This window comes from Oncorhynchus masou, chromosome 8 (assembly GCF_036934945.1).
Source record: "Oncorhynchus masou masou isolate Uvic2021 chromosome 8, UVic_Omas_1.1, whole genome shotgun sequence".
Taxonomy (NCBI): Eukaryota; Metazoa; Chordata; class Actinopteri; order Salmoniformes; family Salmonidae; genus Oncorhynchus; species Oncorhynchus masou.
Window position 1 is genome coordinate 29,837,979 of NC_088219.1, and position 24,874 is coordinate 29,862,852.

General features: G+C 43.2%; 1 protein-coding gene across 1 annotated transcript in view; it reads left to right on the forward strand.

The window, feature by feature from the left end:
• The window catches only part of LOC135543804 (transmembrane protein 132C-like), a 171,784-nt gene that overhangs the window by 143,017 nt on the left and 3,893 nt on the right, over positions 1 to 24,874 (forward strand). The window contains exons 6-7 of the mRNA XM_064971138.1: positions 18,758 to 18,966; positions 21,262 to 21,544. Of these exons, the coding sequence (XP_064827210.1) occupies positions 18,758 to 18,966; positions 21,262 to 21,544 (492 nt within the window). The remainder of the gene's footprint in view (positions 1 to 18,757; positions 18,967 to 21,261; positions 21,545 to 24,874) is intronic.

The window sequence follows — 24,874 nt, forward strand, 5'->3', positions numbered from 1 at the left end:
GTGTCAAACAACAACATTGACGAATACGCTGATTCGGTGAGCGAGTTCATTAGCAAGTGCATTGGCGATGTCGTACCCACAGCAACTATTAAAACATTCCCCAACCAGAAACCGTGGATTGATGGCAGAATTCGCGCAAAACTGAAAGTGCGAACCTCTGCTTTTAACCAGGGCAAGGTGACCGGAAACATGACCGAATACAAACAGTGTAGCTATTCCCTCCGCAAGGCAATCAAACAAGCTAAGCGTCAGTATAGAGACAAAGTAAAGTCGCAATTCAACGGCTCAGACACAAGAAGTATGTGGCAGGGTCTACAGTCAATCACGGATTACAAAATGAAAACCAGCCCCGTCGCGGGCCAGGATGTCTTGCTACCAGACAGACTAAACAACTTCTTTGCTCGCTTTGAGGACAATACAGTGCCACTGACACGGCCCGCTACCACAACCTGTGGACTCTCCTTCACTGCAGCCGACGTGAGTAAAACATTTAAAAGTGTTAACCCTTGCAAGGCTGCAGGCCCAGACGGCATCCCCAGCCGCGTCCTCAGAGCATGCGAAAGACCATGGTGTGTTTACGGACATATTCAATCAAACCTTATCCCAGTCTGCTGTTCCCACATGCTTCAAGAGGGCCACCATTGTTCCTGTTCCCAAGAAAGCTAAGGTAACTGAGCAGAACAACTACCGTCCCGTAGCACTCACTTCCGTCATCATGAAGTGCTTTGAGAACCACACTGCACACTGCCCGAATCCATCTGGACAAGAGGAATACCTATTTGAGAATGCTGTTCATTGACTACAGCTCAGCATTTAACACCATAGTACCCTCCAAACTCATAATCAAGCTTGAGACCCTGGGTCTCGACCCCGCCCTGTGCAATTAGGTACTTGACTTCCTGACAGGCCGCTCCCAGGTGGTGAGGGTAAGTAACAACATCTCCACTCCGCTGATCCTCAACACTGGGGCCCCACAAGGGTGCGTTCTGAGCCCTCTCCTGTACTCCCTGTTCACCCACGACTGCATGGCCATGCACGCCTCCAACCCAATCATCAAGTTTGCAGATGACACTACAGTGGTAGGCTTGACGAGAAGGCCTACACGGAGGAGGTGAGGGTCCTCGGGGTGTGGTGTCAGGAAAATAACCTCACACTCAACGTCAATAAAACAAAGGAGATGATCGTGGACTTCAGGAAACAGCAGAGGGAGCACCCCCCTATCCACATCGATGGGACTGTAGTGGAGAGGGTAGAAAGTTTTAAGTTCCTCGGCGTACACATCACGGACAAACTGAATTAGTCCACCCACACAGACAGCATGGTGAAGAACCTCAGGAGGCTGAAGAAATTCGGCTTGTCACCAAAAGCACTCACAAACTGAGGAAACCTTGAACACCTTTAGAGGAAACCTTTAACACCGTTAGAGGAAACCTTGAGAAGATAGACTAGGTGGAACCCGTCCTTTTCAACCCAACATAGGACTTGAGTTCAAGTACAGTACATACGGTATGACAATGCCTCATCTTTATATATTTTTAGTCCCTCATCCTTTACAGGCACGGGGCCATATACAGATGTTGGATCTTAACTTGATCACTCTTTTGTCGCAGAGAATTTTCCTGATGCATCAATTCCAATGAGTCTCGTGAGTGGCTGAAAATGAGCAGTTCTCTTTCTCTCCAAGCAGGGGCAGTCGAGTCATTGGGATCAGGGGTTGCTATCAAAATAATGTTTTCTCTCGCTCCCTCAAACGTTACGCCTGTTATCAAATATACTGAACCAAAATATAAACGCAAACATGTAAAGTGTTGGTCCCATGTTTCATGATCCGAAATAAAATATCCCAGAAAAAAAAGCTTATTTCTCTCAAATTTTGTGCACAAATTTTTTTACATCCCTGTTAGTGAGCATTTCTCATTTGCCAAGTTAATCTATCCACCTGACAGATGCAGCATATCAAGAAGCTGTTTAAACAGCATGATCATTACAAAGGTGTACCTTGTGCTGAGGACAATAAAGGCCACTGTAAAATGTGCCGTTTTGTCACACAACACAATGTCACAAATGTCTCAAGTTTTGAAAGAGCGTCATGCTGACTGCAGGAATGTCCAACAGAGCTGTGCCAGATAATTTAATGTTAATTTTTCTACGATAAGCTGCCTCCAACATCGTTTTAGAGGATTTGGCAGTACGACCAACCGCCATCACAACCTCATACAACTTGTAACCATGCTAACCCAGGACCTCCATATCCGGCTCCTTCACCTGCGAGTGAAGAAACCAGCCTCCCAGACAGCTGATGAAACTGAGGAGTATTCCTGTCTGAAATAAATCCCTTTTCTGTGGAAAAGTGGAAAACCTATTCCGATGGAAAACTTTTCATGAAAAACTTATTCTGATTAGCCAACCAAACTCTCGCGTGGCACTACTGGGTAGTGATTACACTCACCGCAACATTAAAATAACTGTGGGAAATCAGTGCTCAGCAGGCAGGGGCGAACGACACTGTGTGTCGGTGTCCTAGCTAGCTAGCAGCCTCAATGGCAATGGACGCAACATGTAGTGGGTGTAACTGGTGTGAAACGGCTAGCTAGTTAATGGTGCGGCGACATCACTCGCTCTGAGACCTTAAAGTAGTTGTTTCCTTTGTTTTGCAAGGATTGTGGCTTTCGTGGAGCAATAGGTAGCTAACTATTCTTCAAGGGTGACAGTTTTTTATGTGTTCAGAGAGTCCCTGGTTCAAGCCCAGGTTGGGGCAAGGAGAGGGATGAAAGAAACACTGTTAAATGACTGCTGTTGAACTGGATCACTCAGTTGGACTCTGTCTGGTTGCTGTGGAGAATGAGGAGGTCAAAGGCGGGTGAGTGTAACTGGTGTGAAATGGCTAGCTAGTTAGTAGTGCATGCTAGTAGTGTTCCAGTTGGTGACATCACTTGTATTGAGACCTTGAAGTATTTGTTTCGCTTGCTCTGCAATGGCCATGGCTTTTGTGGAGCGATATAGGTAACAATGTTACGTGGGAAGCTGTTGTTGATGTGTTTTTAAAAATTTATTTCACCTTTATTTAACCAGGTAGGCAAGTTGAGAACAAGTTATTTATGCTGCTGCGACCTGGCCAAGATAAAGCATAAAGCACTCACCCCCCTTTGACACATATAACAACTCAGAGTTACACATGGAATAAACAAAACATAGTCAATAATACAGTAGAACAAAAGAAAACAAAAAGTCTATAAGCAGTGAGTGCAAATGAGGTAAGTTAAGGGAGTTAAGGCAATAAATAGGCCATGGTGGCAAAGTAATTACAATATAGCAATTAAACACTGGAATGGTAGATGTGCAGAAGATGAATGTGCAGATACTGGGGTGCAAAGGAGCAAGATAAATAAATAAATAAATAAATACTGTATAGGGATGAGGTAGGTAGATAGATGGGCTGTTTACAGATGGTCTATGTACAGGTGCAGTGATCTGTGAGCTGCTCTGACAGCTGGTGCTGCTATGGTGACCAGTGAGCTGAGATAAGGATGGGCTTTACCTAGCAGAGACTTGTAGATAACCTTTAGCCATTGGGTTTGGCGACGAGTATGAAGCGAGGGCCAACCAACGAGAGTGTACAGGTCGCAATGGTGGGTAGTGTATGGGGCTTTGGTGACAACACGGATGGCACTGTGTTAGACTATATCCAGTTTGTTGAGTAGAGTGTTGGAGGCTATACTATAGATGACATCACTGAAGTCGAGGATCGATAGGATGGTCAGTTTTACGAGGTTATGTTTGGCAGCGTGAGTGAAGGATGCTTTGTTGCGATATAGGAAGCCAATTCTAGATTTAATTTAATTTAATTTAATAACCAGGCACATAGGTATTTGTAGTTGTCCACGTATTCTAAGTCAGAGCCGTCCAGAGTAGTGATGCAGGACGGGCGAGCAGGTGCGGGCAGTTTTCGGTTGAATAGCATGCATTTAGTTTTACTTGCGTTTAAGAGCAACCGAGGTAAAGACAGATTCAGGTTGGATATTAAATGGATATTCGCCTGTAGTTTTCTTTACGTCCACCAACAGCAGTTAGGGACCGTCAACATAGTGACAAATCTCCTTTTTCAAATTTCAATAGCTCTTTAACCATTACTTCTAAAACTGTTTTTCAATGTTTCTAATTTCAATAGCTCCTTGGTGGGAGCCCTGGGGAGAGTTCTCTTTTCTTTGTGAAGGGTAGGGCACCCTGGAATGGGTTCGCCCCTAGAGAGGGGCCCATGCCCTGGAAAGCGTTGCGGTATCGGCGGCATCCTGTGAGCTCTCCCTGGCCCTTGAAAATCCGGGGGAGAGGGTGTAAATCTCATGCCGGGCCGTACCCATATCTGCAGCAGGTCTCCAAGGTGAACAGCCTGTGGCATGTTGTAACAATGTAGATAAGGGAAGTTGGGAAAAAAAGATCTGTAACTTCAGGATAAGGACTGGCTCTAAGGGCTTAGTTGGTCGGGCTGGGGTGCGACGCTGGGCTGCGCTCGAGCTGCGGCTGGGGGAGCAGTCGGTCTGTCACCCTCCTCTCGCCACCATTGGAAGTTCGTTGTGCGGTCTCTCGTGCGTGGTCTCACAAGGGGCTGTGTGTGGGGGTGCGTCTGGGTGGTGTCCGTCAGTGGTCCGAAGGCGGACCAGTGGAGGGTTGGGTCGGATTGTTGGCAGTGGCAACTCTGGACGCGTCCCGGGCCCTTCTCACAGATCTCCTGTGGTCTCCTCTATGCTCCTCTATGCTCACTAGTCTTGAGGCAGAGACTAAACCCATTGGCCCCGCAGTGATAGGGCATGGCATGGATCTGGCTCATTCCCTACGAAGTGGGGAGAGGTATCTACAGCTTGTCTGGGGAGGGAGGCCTACATTTGATCTGGGTAGTACAATCCACGCCCATTGATTTGCTGTGGAACCATAAAACGGATGGAAGAAGCCTAGGTTCCCACTGGGCATGGATCACTGAATGTCAACTTGATGGAATTCAAAAGGAGCATACCCACCTGTTGCCGTCTCACTCAAATCACCTGTGGGGTGACTGCGACCCCCTTATGTCAAAGTGAGGAAATTCGATGAAGCGGGGGTAAACGGCGGGACATAATTTAGAGTCTCTTGAGGTAGCCAAATGACTTGTCATCTAAAATTAGTGACGCGCATGACTGGATTAATGAGATTCCCACTGTCCCTCCCTACTACCTAGCAAAACCCCAGCCAAGGGAACGGGCTTGATGGAATCAGCGGGGAAAGAAGAACCTGTTGAGCTTGACTCTAGTCCGGCACTGTGAAGAGACATGAGAGGTGTAGAATAAGTGGGAGGCCTTTACTCTTATTGTTTTTCGAGCCAGGTGCGTCCCACTCTGCTTAAGGAGGACAGAAACTTGCTGTGGTGCAGAAGTGCAAAAGTTGACTTGTTCTTGATTTTCAGGATGATTACAGACCGTGAAAGCAGGGCCTCACAATCCTTCTGAATTTTTGGCTTTTAAGCAGGAGGTGTCAGAAAAGTTATCACAATGATAACTGGCTGGTGGTGACCAAGCGTTCATAGCAACGTCGCTGGTTTATTCTTCGATGTTGGCTCTTCCTATCATTGTGAAGCAGAATTCACCAAGCACTGGATTGTTCACAAACTAATAGGGAACGTGAGCTGGGTTTAGACCGTCGTGAGACAGGTTAGTTTTACCCTACTGATAATGTATTGTTGCAATAGTAATCCTGCTCAGTACGAGAAGAACTGCAGGTTCAGACATTTGGTGTATTTGCTTGTCTGAGGAGCCAATGGTGAGAAGCTACCATCTGTGTGATTATGACTGAACACCTCTAAGTCAGAATCCCCCCTAAACGTAACAATACCGTAGCACAGCGGATCTTCGGTCGGCCCGGGATGGCCTGCCTCTTTTGGATGGGGAGTAGAGCGGTTTGTGACGGGGTTAGGGTGTGGCCAGATGAGTTGCCGCCCCTCTCCTGATGCACACTGCATGTTTGTTGGGAAGCTGGTGCTAAATCACTCGTAGACAACCTGATTCTGGGTCAGGGTTTCATATGTAGCAGAGCAGCTCATCCACTGCAATCTATTGAAAGTCAGCCCTCGATCCAAGCTTTTGTCGGGGACAGAAGGCAACTTCCTCCACCATCCTCCTTCTTTACTTATGGGTTACCAGATGCACAGAGAAGGGCCAGAGGCCAGACACAGTGTGTGAGAGAGCCTAGGCAGGTGGGTAGAAGGCACAAAACATTGACATTGGGCTCTGGATAGGTAGGGGGCTAGGTGGTGGTCGCTCATCCGCCCGGGCCCTTACTCTGGTGGGACTGTGAGTCAGGTTGGGACTTGCTGTGGAAGTCAAAAAGTCACCTGGTGCACGAGGAGGCTTCCCCCAAGGCGGGGGTTCAGAGTCCGAGCAGGGGCGGCCGGACTCAGAGGTTGGGGGCAGCACTCAGGCTGTGGAGGTTTCGTTGGGGACTTAGTCTATGAGCGGATAAAAGCGGGCGGGTCACCAGGATAAAAGCGGACGGGTCACCGGGTGCACAGAACTTGTTTCAGGTTACCAGGTGCACAAGGACGCCTCCATCAAAGCGAGGGGCGCTGAAAGTCCAAGCAGGGCCGGCCGGACTCGGGGGCTGGGGCAGCACTGGAGTGGGGACTTAGTCTGTGAGCAGAAAAAGTGGACAGGTTAACTTAATGTTAAGTTGTTGGCTTGCCAAGTCAAATAATAACCACATCATATAGCTGACAACCTCTTAACTTCAGCAAATTTTTATTCATTATTACAGGAAAATAAACTCACAACAAGATCATTATTTACAAGTTAATGTGAAGCTAATTACAGAAAATAGCTTACGGTTGTGAGTGTGGTGAAATAAAAGCAGGATATTCTACCGGATAATTTTTTAACTCGGACACTGTCTCGTTGGCCTAATGATCATCCTAATTTGACTTTGATCCATGTCATGTTCTTCTTCACATTACTGTCGCTGGTAAACACACACTATATCAAATAAAATCACTGTTTATTTGTCACATGCACAGGATACAGAAGGTGTAAACGGTACACTGAAATGGTTCCTTGCATAGTGGAGTCTTTTGTTAAGACATGTAGCTAGCTAGCTAAACAATGAACCATAGTCCCAATTTATAACATTACTACCCTGCATGAATCTTCAGGTAGCTAAAGTTAACCAACTACATTCAATGTTAGTTAGCTAACTAACATTAGGCTATAACTGGCAATGGAAATGACTCTGAGATACGAATAATATTAATACACAGATCATACACGTAACATTAGCTAGCAAGCCAGACAGCTAATGTTAGCTAGCAAGCCAGACAGCCAACGTTAGCTAGCTAGCTAATCGGACACAAAACAACTATGTGACAAATTTTGAAATGTATATTATCTGAAAATGTAGCTATTTAGACTCTCTTATCCGTATACATGGATGAACACTTCTACCTCTCTGTCATGCATGCCATGGTTGCCCTTAGTTTGAAGATGTGATGCAGAGACAGGTGTGTTATACAGGTGTGTTCTTTTTTTGACTCCCACCGCATATTTGCAATCAAATGCAGAATTTTCTCCATCTCCTTAGCTATCATACTCTGCTTCTGCTGGGCCTTCCACTGATTTCAAAACTCGGTCCTCCAGAAAGTGGCGAGGATTAGCAACACTTTTTCCAGTTCTTCGTGATACAGTATCTTTCAAAAAAAGCTGCGTTTGAAAGGATCACCTCCACATACTGACCAGTTTATGTTATAGACAGAAGCGTGCTACATGGCAGACCAATCCAAACTTGTCTATTGGCATGTCCAGTCCAGCCATTATCAAGGTCAATCATGGCTAATGGGATTGCTCCTGAATTTTTCTGTGCCTGAACCAACTAGGCTTGTAATTTAACAATTGCATTTGTATGAGTTATTTTATCAAAATGCATTGGCAGAAATGCCTTCTGGAACATGTAAACTTTCATGTGTCTTAATAACAAACTTATGACATCTGTCATAAGTTTGTTATTAAGACACATGAAAGTTCACATGTTCCAGAAGGCATTTCTGCCAATGCATTTTGATAAAATAACTCATATTTACATTCAAATGCCTCTCCTGTGAAGTTTTGACGTGTGACATACTCCTAGTTTCCTGAAACAAATCACATATGAGTAATCAACAAATATAAAACCATGTTATCTTGAACATCGTGTCATTTAATAATATGCAGGGGTGTGATAGTTGTATGTATTAATCACAATGCAAGCCTATTCAAAAACAGCACCTCTAATGCAATATTAGCTTCACAGTGAAACACCACTATTCTGGCTATTAATTTTAAATTATTTTATATTTAACAAGGCAAGTCACAAATTCTTATATTAACCTTGTCCCAGATGACGCTGGGCCAATTGTGCCCCCCCCCTATGTGACTCTCAATCACTGCTGGTTGTGTTACAGCCTGGAATTGAACTGGGGTCTGTAGTGATGCCTCTAGCACTGAGATGCAGTGCCTTAGACCGCCATGCCACTCGGGAGCCCCTTAATCATTCTTAAACAGTCAATAAATTGTTTAAAGCAATACAAATCATTTTTGCCTGTATGATATCATGTATACAAGCTTACCGATAATGTCCACAACGATAGAGCAGCAGACCAAGCGATATGTGAGACGAGGAGCCTATAAAGTTGGATAATTATTCTGGTCGGTGTCAACTCCATTCATTAACAGGCACTGAGGAGATTGATTCTGTTACTTGCTTACTTATTGTTCGTGTCAGATATTTCCAATTTGGGATAGCTGTCTACTGAAATAGTTGCTAATTCTACTACAGGGGCCACAATGTGGCTACAATTGTCTCGCTTTTGGCGGAATGTGAACGTGTTATTATGTGATGCTGCCTACAAATTCCATCTCAAATGGCAGTAACGTACTGGAAAAGTGCTACCTACTAGGGTAAGTGCTTTTTGGAGGCAGGCAGGGAGCAGCCTTTGCATTGGTTAAATAATAAAGGTATGCTACACCAACATTTTAATTTTTTAATTTAATTTTAACTTTATTTAACCAGGCAAGTCAGTTAAGAACACATTCTTATTTTCAATGATGGCCTGGGAACAGTGGGTTAACTGCCTGTTCAGGGGCAGAACGACAGATTTGTACCTTGTCAGCTTGAGGGTTTGAACTCACAACCTTGCGGTTACTAGTCCAACGCTCGAACCACTAGGCTACATAAGTTTCCATTCATACAAAGTGTCAAAATAATAGCGCTGGGCACAAACTCATGCTCAGAGATGAAGTGTGCTGCTCAGACCACTGCCCTACAGCAGGTCACAAGGCTATGACAAGCCATGAGAATACATGATGTATGAGGTCGGTTGGTTTGCAGAGCCTTCCTCACACCATAGCCCCCTAAAGTAGGTACTGCATTGTATAATCTACAAACACCGCTTCCAGCTGCCCCCTGGCGGCAATTATACATTTGAAATATTTATTCAAATCCTCCCACTGCAGGATTATTTTCCTCCTGCGATGAAATGGGTCATATTAAGATCTGACACCTGTAGAGTGGCTTTGATGAGTGAAAGCTGTGCCCTTTAGTACAACACAGAATAAACAACACGTGGTTGTGTGTACCCGATTTAGAGTATTTGAAATAATTTAATATAGTATTTGAACCTTCTGTGCTTGATTAAGCTTGCTTGATATAATAAATGGAAAAAGTGCAACCCGGCCTACCTGTAAATACTGTTTAAACCCAAATCTGGTGTGAACATGAATGTATGTACTGTATATTGAGTAACACCATGCTCTAACCTTGTTAGGCAGAATTACCATATGCTGACGGTTTTTGGTAATTTACTTCATTCTCTATTCCGAGTAGATTGGTTAAGGTACCCTAATTAGATATAGACCCAGTGCCAGTGCTAATTAAAATGGTGATAATGCTGATAATAGTAATAATGTTATATCTATAGTGCGGATTCTATTCAACACAGATAGACAGACAGCACTCTGCTCTCCACTTCCCTCCCAGTTTTTGGCTCAAACAGCACAAAATGATAATTGCTTAGGTTATGATAATGTGAGAGGGGTATACACAGTCTGTATGTGTGTGTGTGTGGGGGTATGCATTTGTGTATGTGTATGATTATGCACAGTATGTGTGTATTTTGTGTGTGTAGATTTTTATTTGTGTGTGTGATAGAACATTAGAGAGTGAGAGCTCTCAGTAGGTTTAATTATCCACTGAGATATGTTGATCTCTGGAGAGAAGCCCTCCCCACAGCACCCCCATTAGAGAGGCTTTAGGAACAGTCCGTTGTACCCCCTCTCCTCACCTCCCACCCAAAATATAGTTAAGATATATTAAGCATTTCTCATATTAGCTCTCCAGCAGAATTGATTGGGGAGTGGCTGTTCCCTCTCTCCTCTCTCTCCATTATTTCCTGATGAGCATTGTGAAAGCAGCCATGGCCAACCGTAATTGCACCCAGTGTCCTTACTGAGGACTGTGACTTCCCTATTGACTGTCTCACAGCTCAGAAAGGTCAAAGGGCATGCCAGTGTGTTAAGGAGCCCCTTTCCTCTCATTGGGAAACGTATCTGGTGTCAAGGTAGTTTCTGTTTGTATTATACAAACTTCATGTACCGTACTTTCATGTGAATTTATCTTTGAAGACAGTGATTACGAGTCTAATGCGTCTCGGTGGTAATGGAAAGTTACACTTGTGCAAGTCAAAATTAAATTGTGATAGTCTCAGATTAGTAAACAGAGCAACAATAAGGATTAGGTTTGATCCACTATTTGATTGTGGGTCATAAAAGTAATCAGAGTTATTTCAATAGTTTGAAATGAGGGGGGTCAAGTGCAAGTTCTGGTTAAGTGTTATTTTTTTTATTGTTTTGGGAAGTAGGATTATTTAAGATACTATTTGAAGAGGTAGGGTTTCAGATGTTTTCCAGCAGGGACTCTGCTGTCCTAGCTTCGGGGGAAGCCAGTCGAATGTGCGGAGGAACGGGATGACATGAGAGAACTTGGAAAGGCTGATAACCAGGTAGGCTGTCGTGTTCTGGATAAGTTGCAGGGGTTTGATGGCACAAGCCCAGCCAACAGCGAGTTGTAGTAGTGCAGACGGGAGAGGACACGTGCCTGGATTAGGATCTGCAGCGCTTCCTGTGTGAGGTAGGGATGTACTTTACAGATGTTGTAGAGCATGAACCTGCGTGAGCGGGTCACTGCTTTGATGTTTGCAGAGAACGGCAGGGTGTTGTCCAGGATCACGCCAAGGTTCTTTGCACTCTGGGAGGGCGACACTATGGAGGAAGAGCAGTTCCGTCAATTTTTTGTTGTTGTATTTTACCCTCTTTTTCTCCCCAATTTCAATATTGTCTCATTGCTGCAACTCCCCAACAGGCTCGATTGGCAAAGGTTGAGTCATGCATCCTCCGAAACATGACCCTCCAAACTGCGCTTCTTAACACCAGCCCGCTTAACTCACCTGCACCAATGTGTCTGAGGAAACCCTGTTCACCTGACGACCGAGCTTCACCCAGGTTAATGTAGGCTTTTATGACAGTTAAATGAAGATACCAGACTGAGAAGAGAAGCAGAGAGAAGAGAGAGCCAGAGTAAGAAGGAGAGAGTAAAGGAGAGCAAGAGAAGAGAGAGAGGTTGAGCTGACAGAGAAGCCTAAAACTGTCAGATTGGTGCTATGAGGAGTGGGTGGTCTGAAATAATTTGTATACAAAACTGCCAAGACACGTCCAGCGAAGAGTGATGATAGTCTGCTTTTGACTAGTTTTATAAAAGACTAATTGCACATCCAAACTGTGGGCATATGCTGAGATAAACAGTGATGCCCATGTTCATTATCACTCCATACAAAGCTTCAGATGAATGGAAAATGTTTGTTATTATAAATGAAAGGCTTTGACAAGCTGTTGAATATGGAGACACGAAAACAAGATCTGTCCTCCAAGGCTTCTGTGAAAGAAGACATGCCTGATCAAGTGATTTAACCCTAGGATGTCATTGGTCCATCTGTGGTTCAGTGGCCACATACAGTACCTTCAGGAAGAATTCATACACCTTGACTTATTCCAAATGTTTTTGTGTTACAGCCTAAATTAAACATTTATTCAATTGTTTTTTTCTCTCTCACCCATCTACACACAATCCCCCACAATGACAATGTGAAAACGTATTTTTCGAAAAGTTAGCAAATTTATTGAAAATGAAATACCATTCACACCGCATGAGTCAGTACTTTGTAGAAGCCCCTTTGACAGTGATTACGGCTGTCTTTCTGGGTAAGTCTCTAAGAGCTTTCCATACCTGGATTGTGTAACATTTGCCCATTGTTATTTTCAAAATGCTTCAAGGCCACTCTGGAACATTCACTGTCTTCTTGGTAAGCAACTCCAGTGAAGATTTGGCATTGTGTTTTAGGTTATTGTCCTTATTGTCATTCAAAAATGTTAACCCGTTACAGCCAAAGCACTGTCTACAAAGCTTTATGGAATGTATGGAATGCGCTTCTACTAAACCATATGGAGTTGTTTTAAGGCTGTCATACCAAGTAACATTTTTACAATTTGATTTGGAATTTTAAGACCCTTTGAAGTATAAAATAATTATGACAGTGGGGCAAAAAAAGTATTTAGTCAGCTACCAATTGTGCAAGTTCTCCCACTTAAAAAGATGAGAGAGGCCTGTAATTTTCATCAAAGGTACACCAACTATGACAGACAAAATGAGAAAAAAAAATCCAGAAAATCACATTGTAGGATTTTTAATGAATTTATTTGCAAATTATGGTGGAAAATATCAAATCAAATTTAATTATATAGCCCTTCGTACATCAGCTGATATCTCAAAGTGCTGTACAGAAAACCAGCCTAAAACCCCAAACAGCAAGCAATGCAGGTGTAGAAGCACGGTGGCTAGGAAAAATTCATTAGAAAGGCCAAAACCTAGAGAGGAACCAGGCTATGTGGAGTGGCCAGTCCTCTTCTGGCTGTGCCGGGTGGAGATTATAACAGAACATGGCCAAGATGTACAAATGGTCATAAATGACCACCATGGTCAAATAATAATAATCAAAGGCCAAACAGTTGAAACTGGAGGTGGACTGGGGACAGCAAGGAGTCATCATGTCAGGTAGTCCTGAGGCATGGTCCTAGGGCTCAGGTCCTCCGAGAGAGAGAAAGAAAGAGAGAAAGAGAGAATTAGAGAGAGCATACTTAAATTCACACAGGAAACCGGATAGGACAGGAGAAGTACTCCAGATATAACAAACTGACCCTAGCCCCCCGACACATAAACTACTGCAGCATAAATACTGGAGGCTGAGACAGGAGACACTGTGGCCCCATCCGATGGCACCCCCGGACAGGGTCAAACCCTTGTAATAGGGTTAGAGGCAGAGAATCCCAGTGGAAAGAGGGGAACCGGCCAGGCAGAGACAGCAAGGGCGGTTCGTTGCTCCAGAGCCTTTCCGTTCACCTTCACACTCCTGGGCCAGACTACACTCAATCATATGAACCACTGAAGAGATGAGTCTTCAGTAAAGACTTAAATGTTGAGACCGAGTTTGCGTCTCTCACATGGGTTGGCAGACCATTCCATAAAAATGGAGCTCTATAGGAGAAAGCCCTGCCTCCAGCTGTTTGCTTAGAAATTCTAGGGAAAATTAGGAGGCCTGCATCTTGCGACCGTAGCATACGTGTAGGTATGTATGGCAGGACCAAATCAGAGAGATAGGTAGGAGCAAGCCCATGTAATGCTTTGTAGGTTAGCAGTAAAACCTTGAAATCAGCCCTTGCCTTGACAGGAAGCCAGTGTAGGGCGGCTCGCACTGGAGTAATATGATCATCATTTTTGGTTCGAGTGAGGATTCTAGCAGCCGTATTTAGCACTAACTGAAGTAAATTTAGTGCTTTATCCGGGTAGCCGGAAAGCAGAGCATTGCAGTAGTCTAACCTAGAAGTGACAAAAGCATGGATTAATTTTTCTGCATCATTTTTGGACAAAACGTTTCAGATTTTTGCAATGTTACATAGATGGAAAAAAGCTGTCCTTGAAACAGTCTTGATATGTTCTTCAAAAGAGAGATCAGGGTCCAGAGTAACGCAAGAGGTCCTTCACAGTTTTATTTGAGACGACTGTACAACCATTAAGATTAATTGTCAGATTCAACAGAAGATCTCTTTGTTTCTTGTGACCTATAACAAGCATCTTTGTTTTGTCCAAGTTTAAAAGTAGAACGTTTGCAGCCATCTACTTGCTTATGTCTGAAACACATGCTTCTAGCGAGGGTAATTTTAGGGCTTCACCATGTTTCATTGAAATGTACAGCTGTGTGTCATCCGCATAGCAGTGAAAGTTAACATTATGTTTTCGAATGACATCCCCAAGAGTTAAAATATATAGTGAAAACAATAGTGGTCCTAAAACGGAACCTTGAGGAACACCAAAGTTTACAGTTGATTTGTCAGAGGACAAACCATTCACAGAGACAAACTGATATCGTTCCGACAGATAAGATCTAAACCAGGCCAGAACATGTCCGTGTAGACCAATTTGGGTTTCCAATCTGTCCAAAAGAATGTGGTGATCGATGGTATCAAAAGCAGCACTAAGGTCGAGGAGCACGAGGACAGATGCAGAGCCTCGGTCTGATGCCATTAAAAGGTCATTTACCACCTTCACGAGTGCAGTCTCAGTGCTATGATGGGGTCTAAAACCAGACTGAAGCATTTCGTATACATTGTTTGTCTTCAGGAAGGCAGTGAGTTGCTGCGCAACAGCCTTTTCTAAAAAATGTTGAGAGGAATGGAAGATTCGATATAGGCCGATATTTTTTTATATTTTCTGGGTCAAGGTTTGGCTTTTTCAAGAGAGGCTTTATTACTGTCACTTTTAGTGAGTTTGATACACATCCGGTGGATAGAGAGCCATTTATTATGTTCAATATAGGAGGGCCAAGCACAGGAAGCAGCTCTTTCAGTAGTTTAGTTGGAATAGGGTCCAGTATGCAGCTTGAAGGTTGAGAGGCCATGATTATTTTCATCATTGTGTCAAGAGATATAGTACTAAAACACTTGAGTGTCTCTCTTGATCCTAGGTCCTGGCAGAGTTGTGCAGATTTAGGACAACTGGGCTTTGAAGGAATACGCAGATTTGAAGAGGAGTCCGTAATTTGCTTTCTAATAATCATGATCTTTTCCTCAAAGAAGTTCATGAATGTATTACTGCTGAAGTGAATGCCATCCTCTCTGGGGAATGCAGCTTTTTAGTTAGCTTTGCGACAGTATCAAAAAGGAATTTCAGATTGTTCTTATTTTCCTGCACCCTATTTCATTGTGGAGCTATGAAAATAAGTATTTCGTCAAAAACAAAAGTTTATCTCAATACTTTGTTCTATACCCTTTGTTGGCAATGACAGAGGTCAAACGTTTTCTGTAAGTCTTCACACACTGTTGCTGATATTTTGGCCCATTCCTCCATCTCCTCTAGAGCAATGATGTTTTGGGGCTGTTGCTGGGCAACACGGACTTTCAACTCCCTCCAAAGATTTTCTATGGGGTTGAGATCTGGAGACTTGCTAGGCCACTCCAGGACCTTGAAATGCTTCTTACGAAGCCACTCCTTCAATGCCCGGGCGGTGTGTTTGGGATCATTGTCATGCTGAAAGACCCAGCCACGTTTCATCTTCAATGCCCTTGCTGATGGAAGGAGGTTTTCACTCAAAATCTCACGATACATGGCCCCATTAATTCTTTCCTTTACACGGATCAGTCATCCTGGTCCCTTTACAGAAAAACAGCCCCAAAGCATGATATTCCCACCCCTATGCTTCACTGTAGGTATGGTGTTCTTTCGATGCAACTCAGCATTCTTTGTCCTTCAAACACGACGAGTTGAGTTTTTACCAAAAAGTTCTATTTTGGTTTCATCTGACCATATGACATTCTCCCAATCTTCTTCTGGATCATCCAAATGCTCTCTAGCAAACTTCAGATGGGCCTGGACATGTACTGGCTAAAGCAGGATTTGAGTCCCTGGCAGCGTAGTGTATTACTGATGGTAGGCTTTGTTACTTTGGTCCCAGCTCTCTGCAGGTCATTCACTAGGTCCCCCCGTATGGTTCTGGGATTTTTGCTCACCGTTCTTGTGATCATTTTGACCCCATGGGGTGAGATCTTGCGTGGAGCCCCAGATCTAGGGAGATTATCAGTGGTCTTGTATGTCTTCCATTTCCTAATAATTGCTCCCACAGTTGATTTCTTCAAACCAAGCTGCTTACCTATTGCAGATTCAGTCTTCCTAGCCTGGTGCAGGTCTACAATTTGGTTTCTGGTGTCCTTTGACAGCTCTTTGGTCTTGGCCATAGTGGAGTTTGGAGTGTGACTGTTTGAGGTTGTGGACAGGTGTCTTTTATACTGATAACAAGTTCAAACAGGTGCCATTAATACAGGTAACGAGTGGAGGACAGAGGAGCCTCCAAAAGAGGCTCTGTGAGAGCCAGAAATCTTGATTGTTTGTAGGTGACCAAATACTTATTTTCCACCATAATTTGCAATAAATTCATTAAAAATCCCACAATGTGATTTTTTGGATTTTCTTTTCTCATTTTGTCTGTCATAGTTGAAGTGTACCTATGATGAAATTACAGGCCTCTCTCATCTTTTTAAGTGAGAGACTCAATACTTTTTTGCCCCGCTGTATATTTGGCCTTACTGCTATTAGCCCATATAAACATATTGAATAACACAATAGGACAACCATCTATTTTTATTTTATTTTATTTCACCTTTATTTAACCAGGTAGGCTAGTTGAGAACAAGTTCTCATTTACAATCTATGCAGCACTCCACCAATCAGGCCTTTAAGGTAGAGTGGCCAGACGGAAGTAAAAGGCACATGACAGCCCATTTTAAGTTTTCCAAAAGGCACCTGAAGTTCTCTCAGACGATGCGAAACAAGAATCTGGTCTGATGGAACCAAGATTGAACTCTTTGGCCTAAATGCCAATCGTCGCATCTGGATACTTATGTAAATGTTATACTTTATTCTTTTTATTTTTAATAAATTTGCAAACATAAAAAAATTGTTTTTGCTTTGTCATTATGGGGTACTGTGTGTAGATTGATAAGGGAAAAAACAATTGAATCAATTTTAGAATAAGTCTGTAACATAACAAAATGTGGTCAAGAGGTCTGAAATCTTTCCAAATGCACTGTACTTCCATTCATTTTTTCAACTGGTAATGGGGGACCTTCAGGCGAGTCTTGTGAGGCCTGTGGGCGTCATAAACAACCAAAATGTATGTGTTCATGGGAGTTTCAGCTTTACACAGAGGGGTCATATGTATATAGCCCACACCGTTTGGACACTACAGAAAGAAATTGGAAGATCGGCTGTATCTACTTCAGACGAGTCCAAAGACGCTTGTAGGGTCATATAGCAAAACGGAGGACACCATCGTGTTTGTGAGAGTCTGATCTTTCCATAAAGGCGTCATTCGTTATAGGCCAAATGATTTGGACGCTGTAGACGATTTTGTGAGAAGATGTCTCATGGTCTGACAAACACCGCACTAGCTCTGTCACCTTTCAGCAGATGTGGAAGGGCAACACAGGGGGATGCTGTGGATTGAGTAGCATCCAAATAAATAAAAAACTGACAGATTTATATGCAGATTTATATAGGGTGTTAAACACTATTATTGCACACAGAGTGAGTTCATGCAACTTATTATGTGACTTGTTAAGCACATTTTTTGTCCTAAACTTATTTAGCCTTGCCATAACACTGTGGTTGAATACTTATTGGCTCCAGACTTTTCAGTTTTCATTTTTTATAAATTTGTAAACATTTTGAAAACATAATTCCACTTTGACATAATGGGATATTGTGTGTAGGTTAGTGACACAAAATACATTTTAATACATTTTAAATTCAGGCTGTAACGCAATGAAATGTGGAAAAAGGGTTGTGAATACTTTCTGCAGGCACTGTATGTGAGTGGCTTTGGAGCTGATTGGAGGAGACAGGGCGGATTCAGCCAATCGTGAAGTGGCTTGAGGCTAGGGTTTTGTTTTTTGATTGGCACTTGCGATTTGTGTCTTTCTCTGCTCCATCTGTTAATAATTTTAAGCCTGTTTCTCCTCTGGCCTTGTCAGTATGGCCTTGTCAGTATGCACACACACACACACCAACAATATATCCCATTTTTACCAATTTCACTTCAGATTCTGATGTTTACTCCCACCCGCGTTTCTCCACGTGTAACATTTTTATATATTTTTTACACCCTGGGTTGATCCTCCTGCTCAGCATCGATCCATATATCCAAACGTCAAACCTTAAAATGTTTTCAAGTTAAGGGTTACGGTTTGGATAGGGTTAAAACAAAGTTTAGGCATTCATAACGGTCAAAGAATGCAAAGTCTGTCATCAAATCATTCATCAAATCAATCATTACTGAGCAGAGGGAGAGATTTAAAATCTTTGGAAATGGCAGATTTTCTTTTGAAGGATATAAAAATAAAAACATTTTCTGCATCTAGCCATATAAACTTGCATGACTAATATTTGCATAGAAATGATTTCAAACTCTTGGCCCTTAAAATAATATGGAATGTTGCATCGTATTCTTTCATAAAGCATTAGCCTAAATGTCAAACTTAGTTGTTTTTGTTGCTCTTAGTTGCTCTTTCTCTTGATAACATGTTTTCCTATTTCTCCTCCTTCTCCCCCACAGGTGTCGGATCGTTGTGACTATGTGTTTGTGAACGGGAAGGAGACGAGGGGGAGGATGAGGACGGTGCTCAACTTCACCTACAGCTACCTGAGTGCCCAGCTGGAGATGAGTGTGTGGATGCCCCGCCTCCCCCTGGTCATCGACGTGGCTGACCCCGAGCTCAGTCAGATCAAGGGCTGGAGGGTACCGGTGGCGACCGGCAACAAGAGGTGTGTGGTTTTACCAGACAGTGAGATGGGTTACCTGGTTCATACTGCTTGGGAAACAGATGTTCATAAAAATTGCAGTGCATAGTAAAAAACTAAGATTCAAGGATCATCTTCAAACATCATGTTAATTAAAATGGTTGTACCTCTCATATATTTACCACTTATTCTCTAAGTCTTGGAACCTAATGCACCAGTCTGTCCACACATAAGTCCATCCTCATCTGGAGGTTTAGAATAACTGTGATAATGCTAATGTCTTAACCATGATGCCTACACCTGTCCAGTATTACGCTCCCTCTCTATGGCCACCGCTGTTCTCTGGATACCCAGGTGACTCCAGTGACTCAGATGCTCTCTCCGAGGGGTTGTGAGAGGCTTAAGAATATGACTTTCAATTACTGTTGTGACTCTCAGTCAATTCTCTCTGTGACTCACTTTCTGTCAGCCAGACGCAAGACAAACACGTCTGACAATTCTGTTCTCACCTCCACAACATTCTGTAAAAGTCCTTACAAAAGGCAATCAACCTTGTTCCTGTTTGAACAAGGAAGAAAGAGAGCAAAGACTAGAGTTGGAGTGAGTCTGCATTTCATTTTCGCTTGTTTTTATAGAAATAACCGTTTTTCTAGAAAATATGACATCCTAGCTAGATGCATATGTTTTTTAGCTTGAGGCATGTGTTCTATAGACTTTTAAGTAGCCAAGCCACCAGGTGGCACTCTAACACATCTGCCCCTGAGTGATTTAGTCCAGTGAGTAGGAGAGGTGAGCGAGCCAGTCAAGTTATATTGTGCTTCTGGAAGCGAGCTTATTACACGGCCAGACCTTATCTGACCTGACGGCCATCCGTGAGAACATGCCTCGCCCACTTCTTCTTTCTTTTTTTTTTGCTGCTTGCCGCTAATGTCACCTGAGTTAGGCTTTAGGCTGCCATGTAAGTGTCGTCACGCTGGTGAATGGGGTGGTGGGGAGAGGCATGGAGAGCCCGGTCAGGTCCTGCATGTTAACCTGTCAGCCTGTTTTTCTGCCTGGATGGCCACACCTCATTAACCTAATGGAAGCTGTCAGTATCACACTTCCCCCGGCCACCTGACCTAGCCCAGAGCACATAAAGGAAGGGAGGGTGGGAGTAGAGAAAGAGAGAGAGAGAAAGGTGTTTGAATTCAGTGAAAGAGACAGAATTCAGTGAAAAGCGAGAAAGAGACTTGAATGAGAAAACACATAATGTAGGAGTAGAGCGAGAGAATGGGAGATAAAGTGTTTAGAGAGAATGGAGAGTTGAGTAGCGTCAGGGTAATAGCCTCTTTGTTGACTGTCTGTCACAGTGCTCAGCCATTTACAGGAGGTTAGATTCCCTGGGCCACGCTTTCTATCACTGGGCTGAACAGGGCTACCTCTCCCTGATCTGTACTTTACCTCATTCTACTGCTGCTGAATGGGTCTAATCATAGTAGATGAAGAAGAATGGGTCCCTATAGATTTTACATTTATATTTTAGTAATTTAGCAGACGCTCTTATCATGAGTGAATTACAATTAGTGCATTCATCTTAAGAAAGCTAGGGGAGACAACATACTGTATACGGTTGTAGTTAGTATATTTTCCCTCAATAAAGTAGTTATCAGCAAAGACAGTGCTAGTAGGAAAAGTAACAGGGTTTCAATCCCTTGTTTAATTCAAACAATGGAATAAAATGGAGGAGAAGATAGAGACAGTGAAGCTCGAGTAATGGAGGAAATGTCACGCGTGCTCCCGCTCTCCCTCTCTGGCGCTCGAAGGCGCCAGGCTGCCCTTCATTACGCACACCTGTCACCATCATTACGCGCATCAGCGCTCATTGGACTCACCTGGACTCCTTCCCTTTGTTGTTTGCCCCATCTATAACTGTCTGCTCCCCCGTTTGTTCCCTGTGTCAGCATTATTGTAGTTATGTGTTCATGTCCAGACGCTGTCCTGTCCTTTTCTATGTCCGTTGCTATTGAATGTTCACTCCCTGAACCTGCTTCTCGTCTCTACCAGTGTCAATCCATACAGGAATAGAATAGAACAGAGTAGAGAACTATTTGATATATACTGTAAAATACAGACTTTCTCAAATATCAAACAGTTTCACCTTGCATGTGAACATATTTTTTGCCAGAAATTAGGTTGCATTTAGATGATTTTATCTGTGCTTCGGAGTTAATATGTCTGTGTTAACTGCAGTAAACTGTTGATTTGCTCTACATTTTCCAACTTAAATGCTGCTTTTATTCTGCTTCTTTTCAAGCTTTTTTTCTTTCTTATTTTCTCCAGGTATGAGAGGGTGAGTGCGGATGATGGTGATGAAAGTGACAGTGAGAGGACAGAGAGTGGCTGTGTCCCCCAGTACCAGAGCACCACGGTGCGGGTCCTCACACACTTTGTGGCCCTGGGAGTTGATGGAAATGGCCAACAGGACTTCTTGCTGGGCAGTGATTGGCAGGTGGACGTGACTGACCTGGTCCAGGATTTACTGAGGGTGGAGGACCAACGTGTGGCCTATCTGCTGGAGGGACAGGTCCTGATGGGCCTCAACACTGGCACAGCCAAACTACAGGTGTGAGAGAGAGGGAGATGAAGGGAGAGAGAGAGAAGTGATTAAAGAGTGATACAGCAGTCTGAACGTTTGAGTGAGTGAAATGGCGAGAGTGTGATCGAAAGTGGGAGAGACAGAGATCGTGGGGTGAAAGAGTGGTAATGAGAGCATTAGTGTGTGTGAGAGAGCTAGGAACAGAGAGAAACCTTATGATGAACCGAGAGTGAGAGATAAAGAGTGCCTGCTTGGACAAAATAATAGAGGATGGGCAGTGCAAAAGGAACGTTTGTAAAAACACAAAGAAAACGGAGGCTCTTTGCGAGTGGGGCTTTTAAAAAAGGTTACCGAATCGATCTCGGCACAGCACAAACACTTAGCCAATCAGGGACTGACAAAGCAACGTGAGCCTGCGGCACGCCCAATAAAGGCTGCTAAGTCTCAGAGGGCGTGTAGGCTCACACACACTACCAGACACTCCCCCCATCCCATGTAGATCATTACTAACAGCAGGCTCCTCTGGAGAGCATTGAGGGGTGCCCACTTACGGTGTAAAATACAATCGATCAAGGTTTTCCCCAACAACACAACAGCTCTTCCAAGGCCTGATCCATGGACATTCATATCCTCTCCTTATTGTTGTTGGTGTACAATACCCTATTATCTTTACATTACCCAGGTTGGTCAGTTGAGAACCATTTCTCATTTCCATTGGAGACCCTGGCCCACAGACAGAAACACGCAGCAAAGATATCTATTGGGAAATGGATGGAAATTATATCAATGGCTGCACTGTATTGTCCCTCTATTTGTGTGCGCTCTTTAGGATGGTTTGAGAATAACTATGACTCAATAACAGTGGAGAGGCACTTTATGATGTCAAAGTTGTTTACCCTGTGATCATTCACTCTGCTACGAAGCCATCCTGTCCCTGTCCTGCCCTGCTATTATAGGTGGCTTACTACACACACACACACGCACGCACGCACGCACGCACGCACACACACACACACACACACACACACACACACACACACACACACACACACACACACACACACACACACACACACACACACACACACACACACACATTTTAAAAATGTTTTATGCTCCTCCTCCTTATGCTGATCACTCACATGCATAGAAACACACAAAACAGAACACACTATGCTTTTCGATCTCTCTTCATCAATGTTTTCCTCTCACCCCTGAAGCACACACACTGGCACTCAGAGAAACCCACATGCAGCAACCTCAAAGGAGTATTGACAATGCTGTTAGAGAAGCTGTGAAGTTTTATTTGATAGCAAAATTGCCTCTTTGTTCATTGGAGTGATTTTAGATCCATCTACAAACAAGAGGGTCTTCAATTGTCTGGAATTAAATTCAGATAAAAAGCAGAGCAATCACTGCAATTGGCATGGAGGGTCTTGGAATCAAACTATCAAAGGGAATTCTGATGAAAGGGGAGCAGATTGCCCTGGGTCTCCACAGTAACCAAAAATCCAACCCATTTCATGTGTCAGATACATCTCTGCCTGCAGTGCGGTTCGCGCTGCCGCTAAATTGATAAATCACTCTACCTCAGACAAACCGGTTATTAGCTTTAAAAGGCACAATCACTGCTTTTCCCAAGCCCTAACACTTCCATTAGTAACGACGGCAGGGAAAAGCTTACTGAAAGCTTCAAATGCAGCATTGATTGGTTCAATGTTTTGTTATTCATGTTTTTACAATGTCACCAACAGATGCAATTAAAGGCCCAGTGCAGTAAAACATAATTTACCTGTGTTTAATATACTGTATATTCGCACACTATGAGGTTGGAATAATACTGTGAAATTGTGAACATTAAGATAATGCCCTTTTAGTTTAAGACAGTGGTGGTAAATGCTTTTTTTTTTGAATGAGCATGGTTTTATTTCTATTACAGTTAATTGGATGACTGTCATTCATATCCCATTCACCCAGTTCAATCGATAGGTTTAGGCTACTACATGACACTCATGAGGTTGCTACAACGTAGCCTATGAATGAAAGATTACACCACAGGTGCACACAGGCCGAGAAAAAATGTTGAGGTGACAGACAGTGACACATTGACAGACATTGACAGACCGTTTAAGAAACGTTTTTCAACAGAATCGGCAGAATGAATACACCTCGGGTCACGCTAAATACAGTTCACATTCATAGCAGCCACGTTATATTCCTTCTCGCTCTCACCTTTTCCCTAATGTTTGTGGACTTCAATACGACTCATCAGCTGTATATGACCAGGCAAAAAAAAACATTCCAAGCCAAACCATATCATATCAAGTGCTCCACACTGCCTACATCATTGTCACCATATTAGCTAAAGTTACATCATAGTCAACATAGCTAATAGAACTAGCGTGTTAGTAAACCTGCTACAATCATGCAATAACGTTATAGTGTATACTCAGTTAGCAGTTTAGCAGTTACACTGGCGGGCCCCGGTGGCAATAAATTAATAAAACCAAAAGCTAACCTTGAATTGGAAGAGTTTCAGTGTTGTGTTGGATAGTCATAATTAACACAGCATCGCTCTGTTTGAGCAAGGTGCTTGACTAGGCTAAATTAGATAGCTGAATTTGCTAGCTAAGTAAGTGAAACTGAAAGTGCAAAAAAAGACACTCTCTCTATCTCACCACATATGGGTGGACAACATGTCAGTTCATGGTGCAAGAGCTCTGATAGGTTGGAGGACATCTTCCGGAAGTTGTCATAGTTACTGTTTAAGTCTACGGAAGGGGTTGAGAACCATGAGCCTCCTAGGTTTTTGTATTGAAGTCAATGTATCAAGAGGAGGATGGAAGCAAGCTGTCCTCCAGCCACACCATGGTGCTACCCAACAGAGTGCTGTTGAGGCTACTGTAGTCCTTCATCGCAAAACAGTGTGTATTAATACATTAATTTACAATTCCAGTCAAAGGTTTGGACACAGCTTCTCATTCAAGGGTTTTTTACTATTTTCTGCATTGAGGTAGTCACCTGGAATGAATTTCAATTAACAGGTGTGGCTTGTTAAAAGTTAATTTGTAGAACGTATTTTCTTCTTAACGCGTTTGTGTTGTGTTGTGACAAGGTAGGGGTTGTATACAATTTTTTGGTTACTACATGATTCCATATGTGTTATTTCATTGTTTTGATGTCTTCACTATTATTCTACAATGTAGAGAATAGTAAAAGTAAGGAAAAACCCTTGCGTGAGTAGATGTGTCCAAATTTTTGACTGGTACTGTATTTAGTATAGTTTTATCTAAAAATGATAACTTTTAGAATGTTTTACAATTTTTATTTTAATGAAATTTAGGAGGAAGGGAGGAT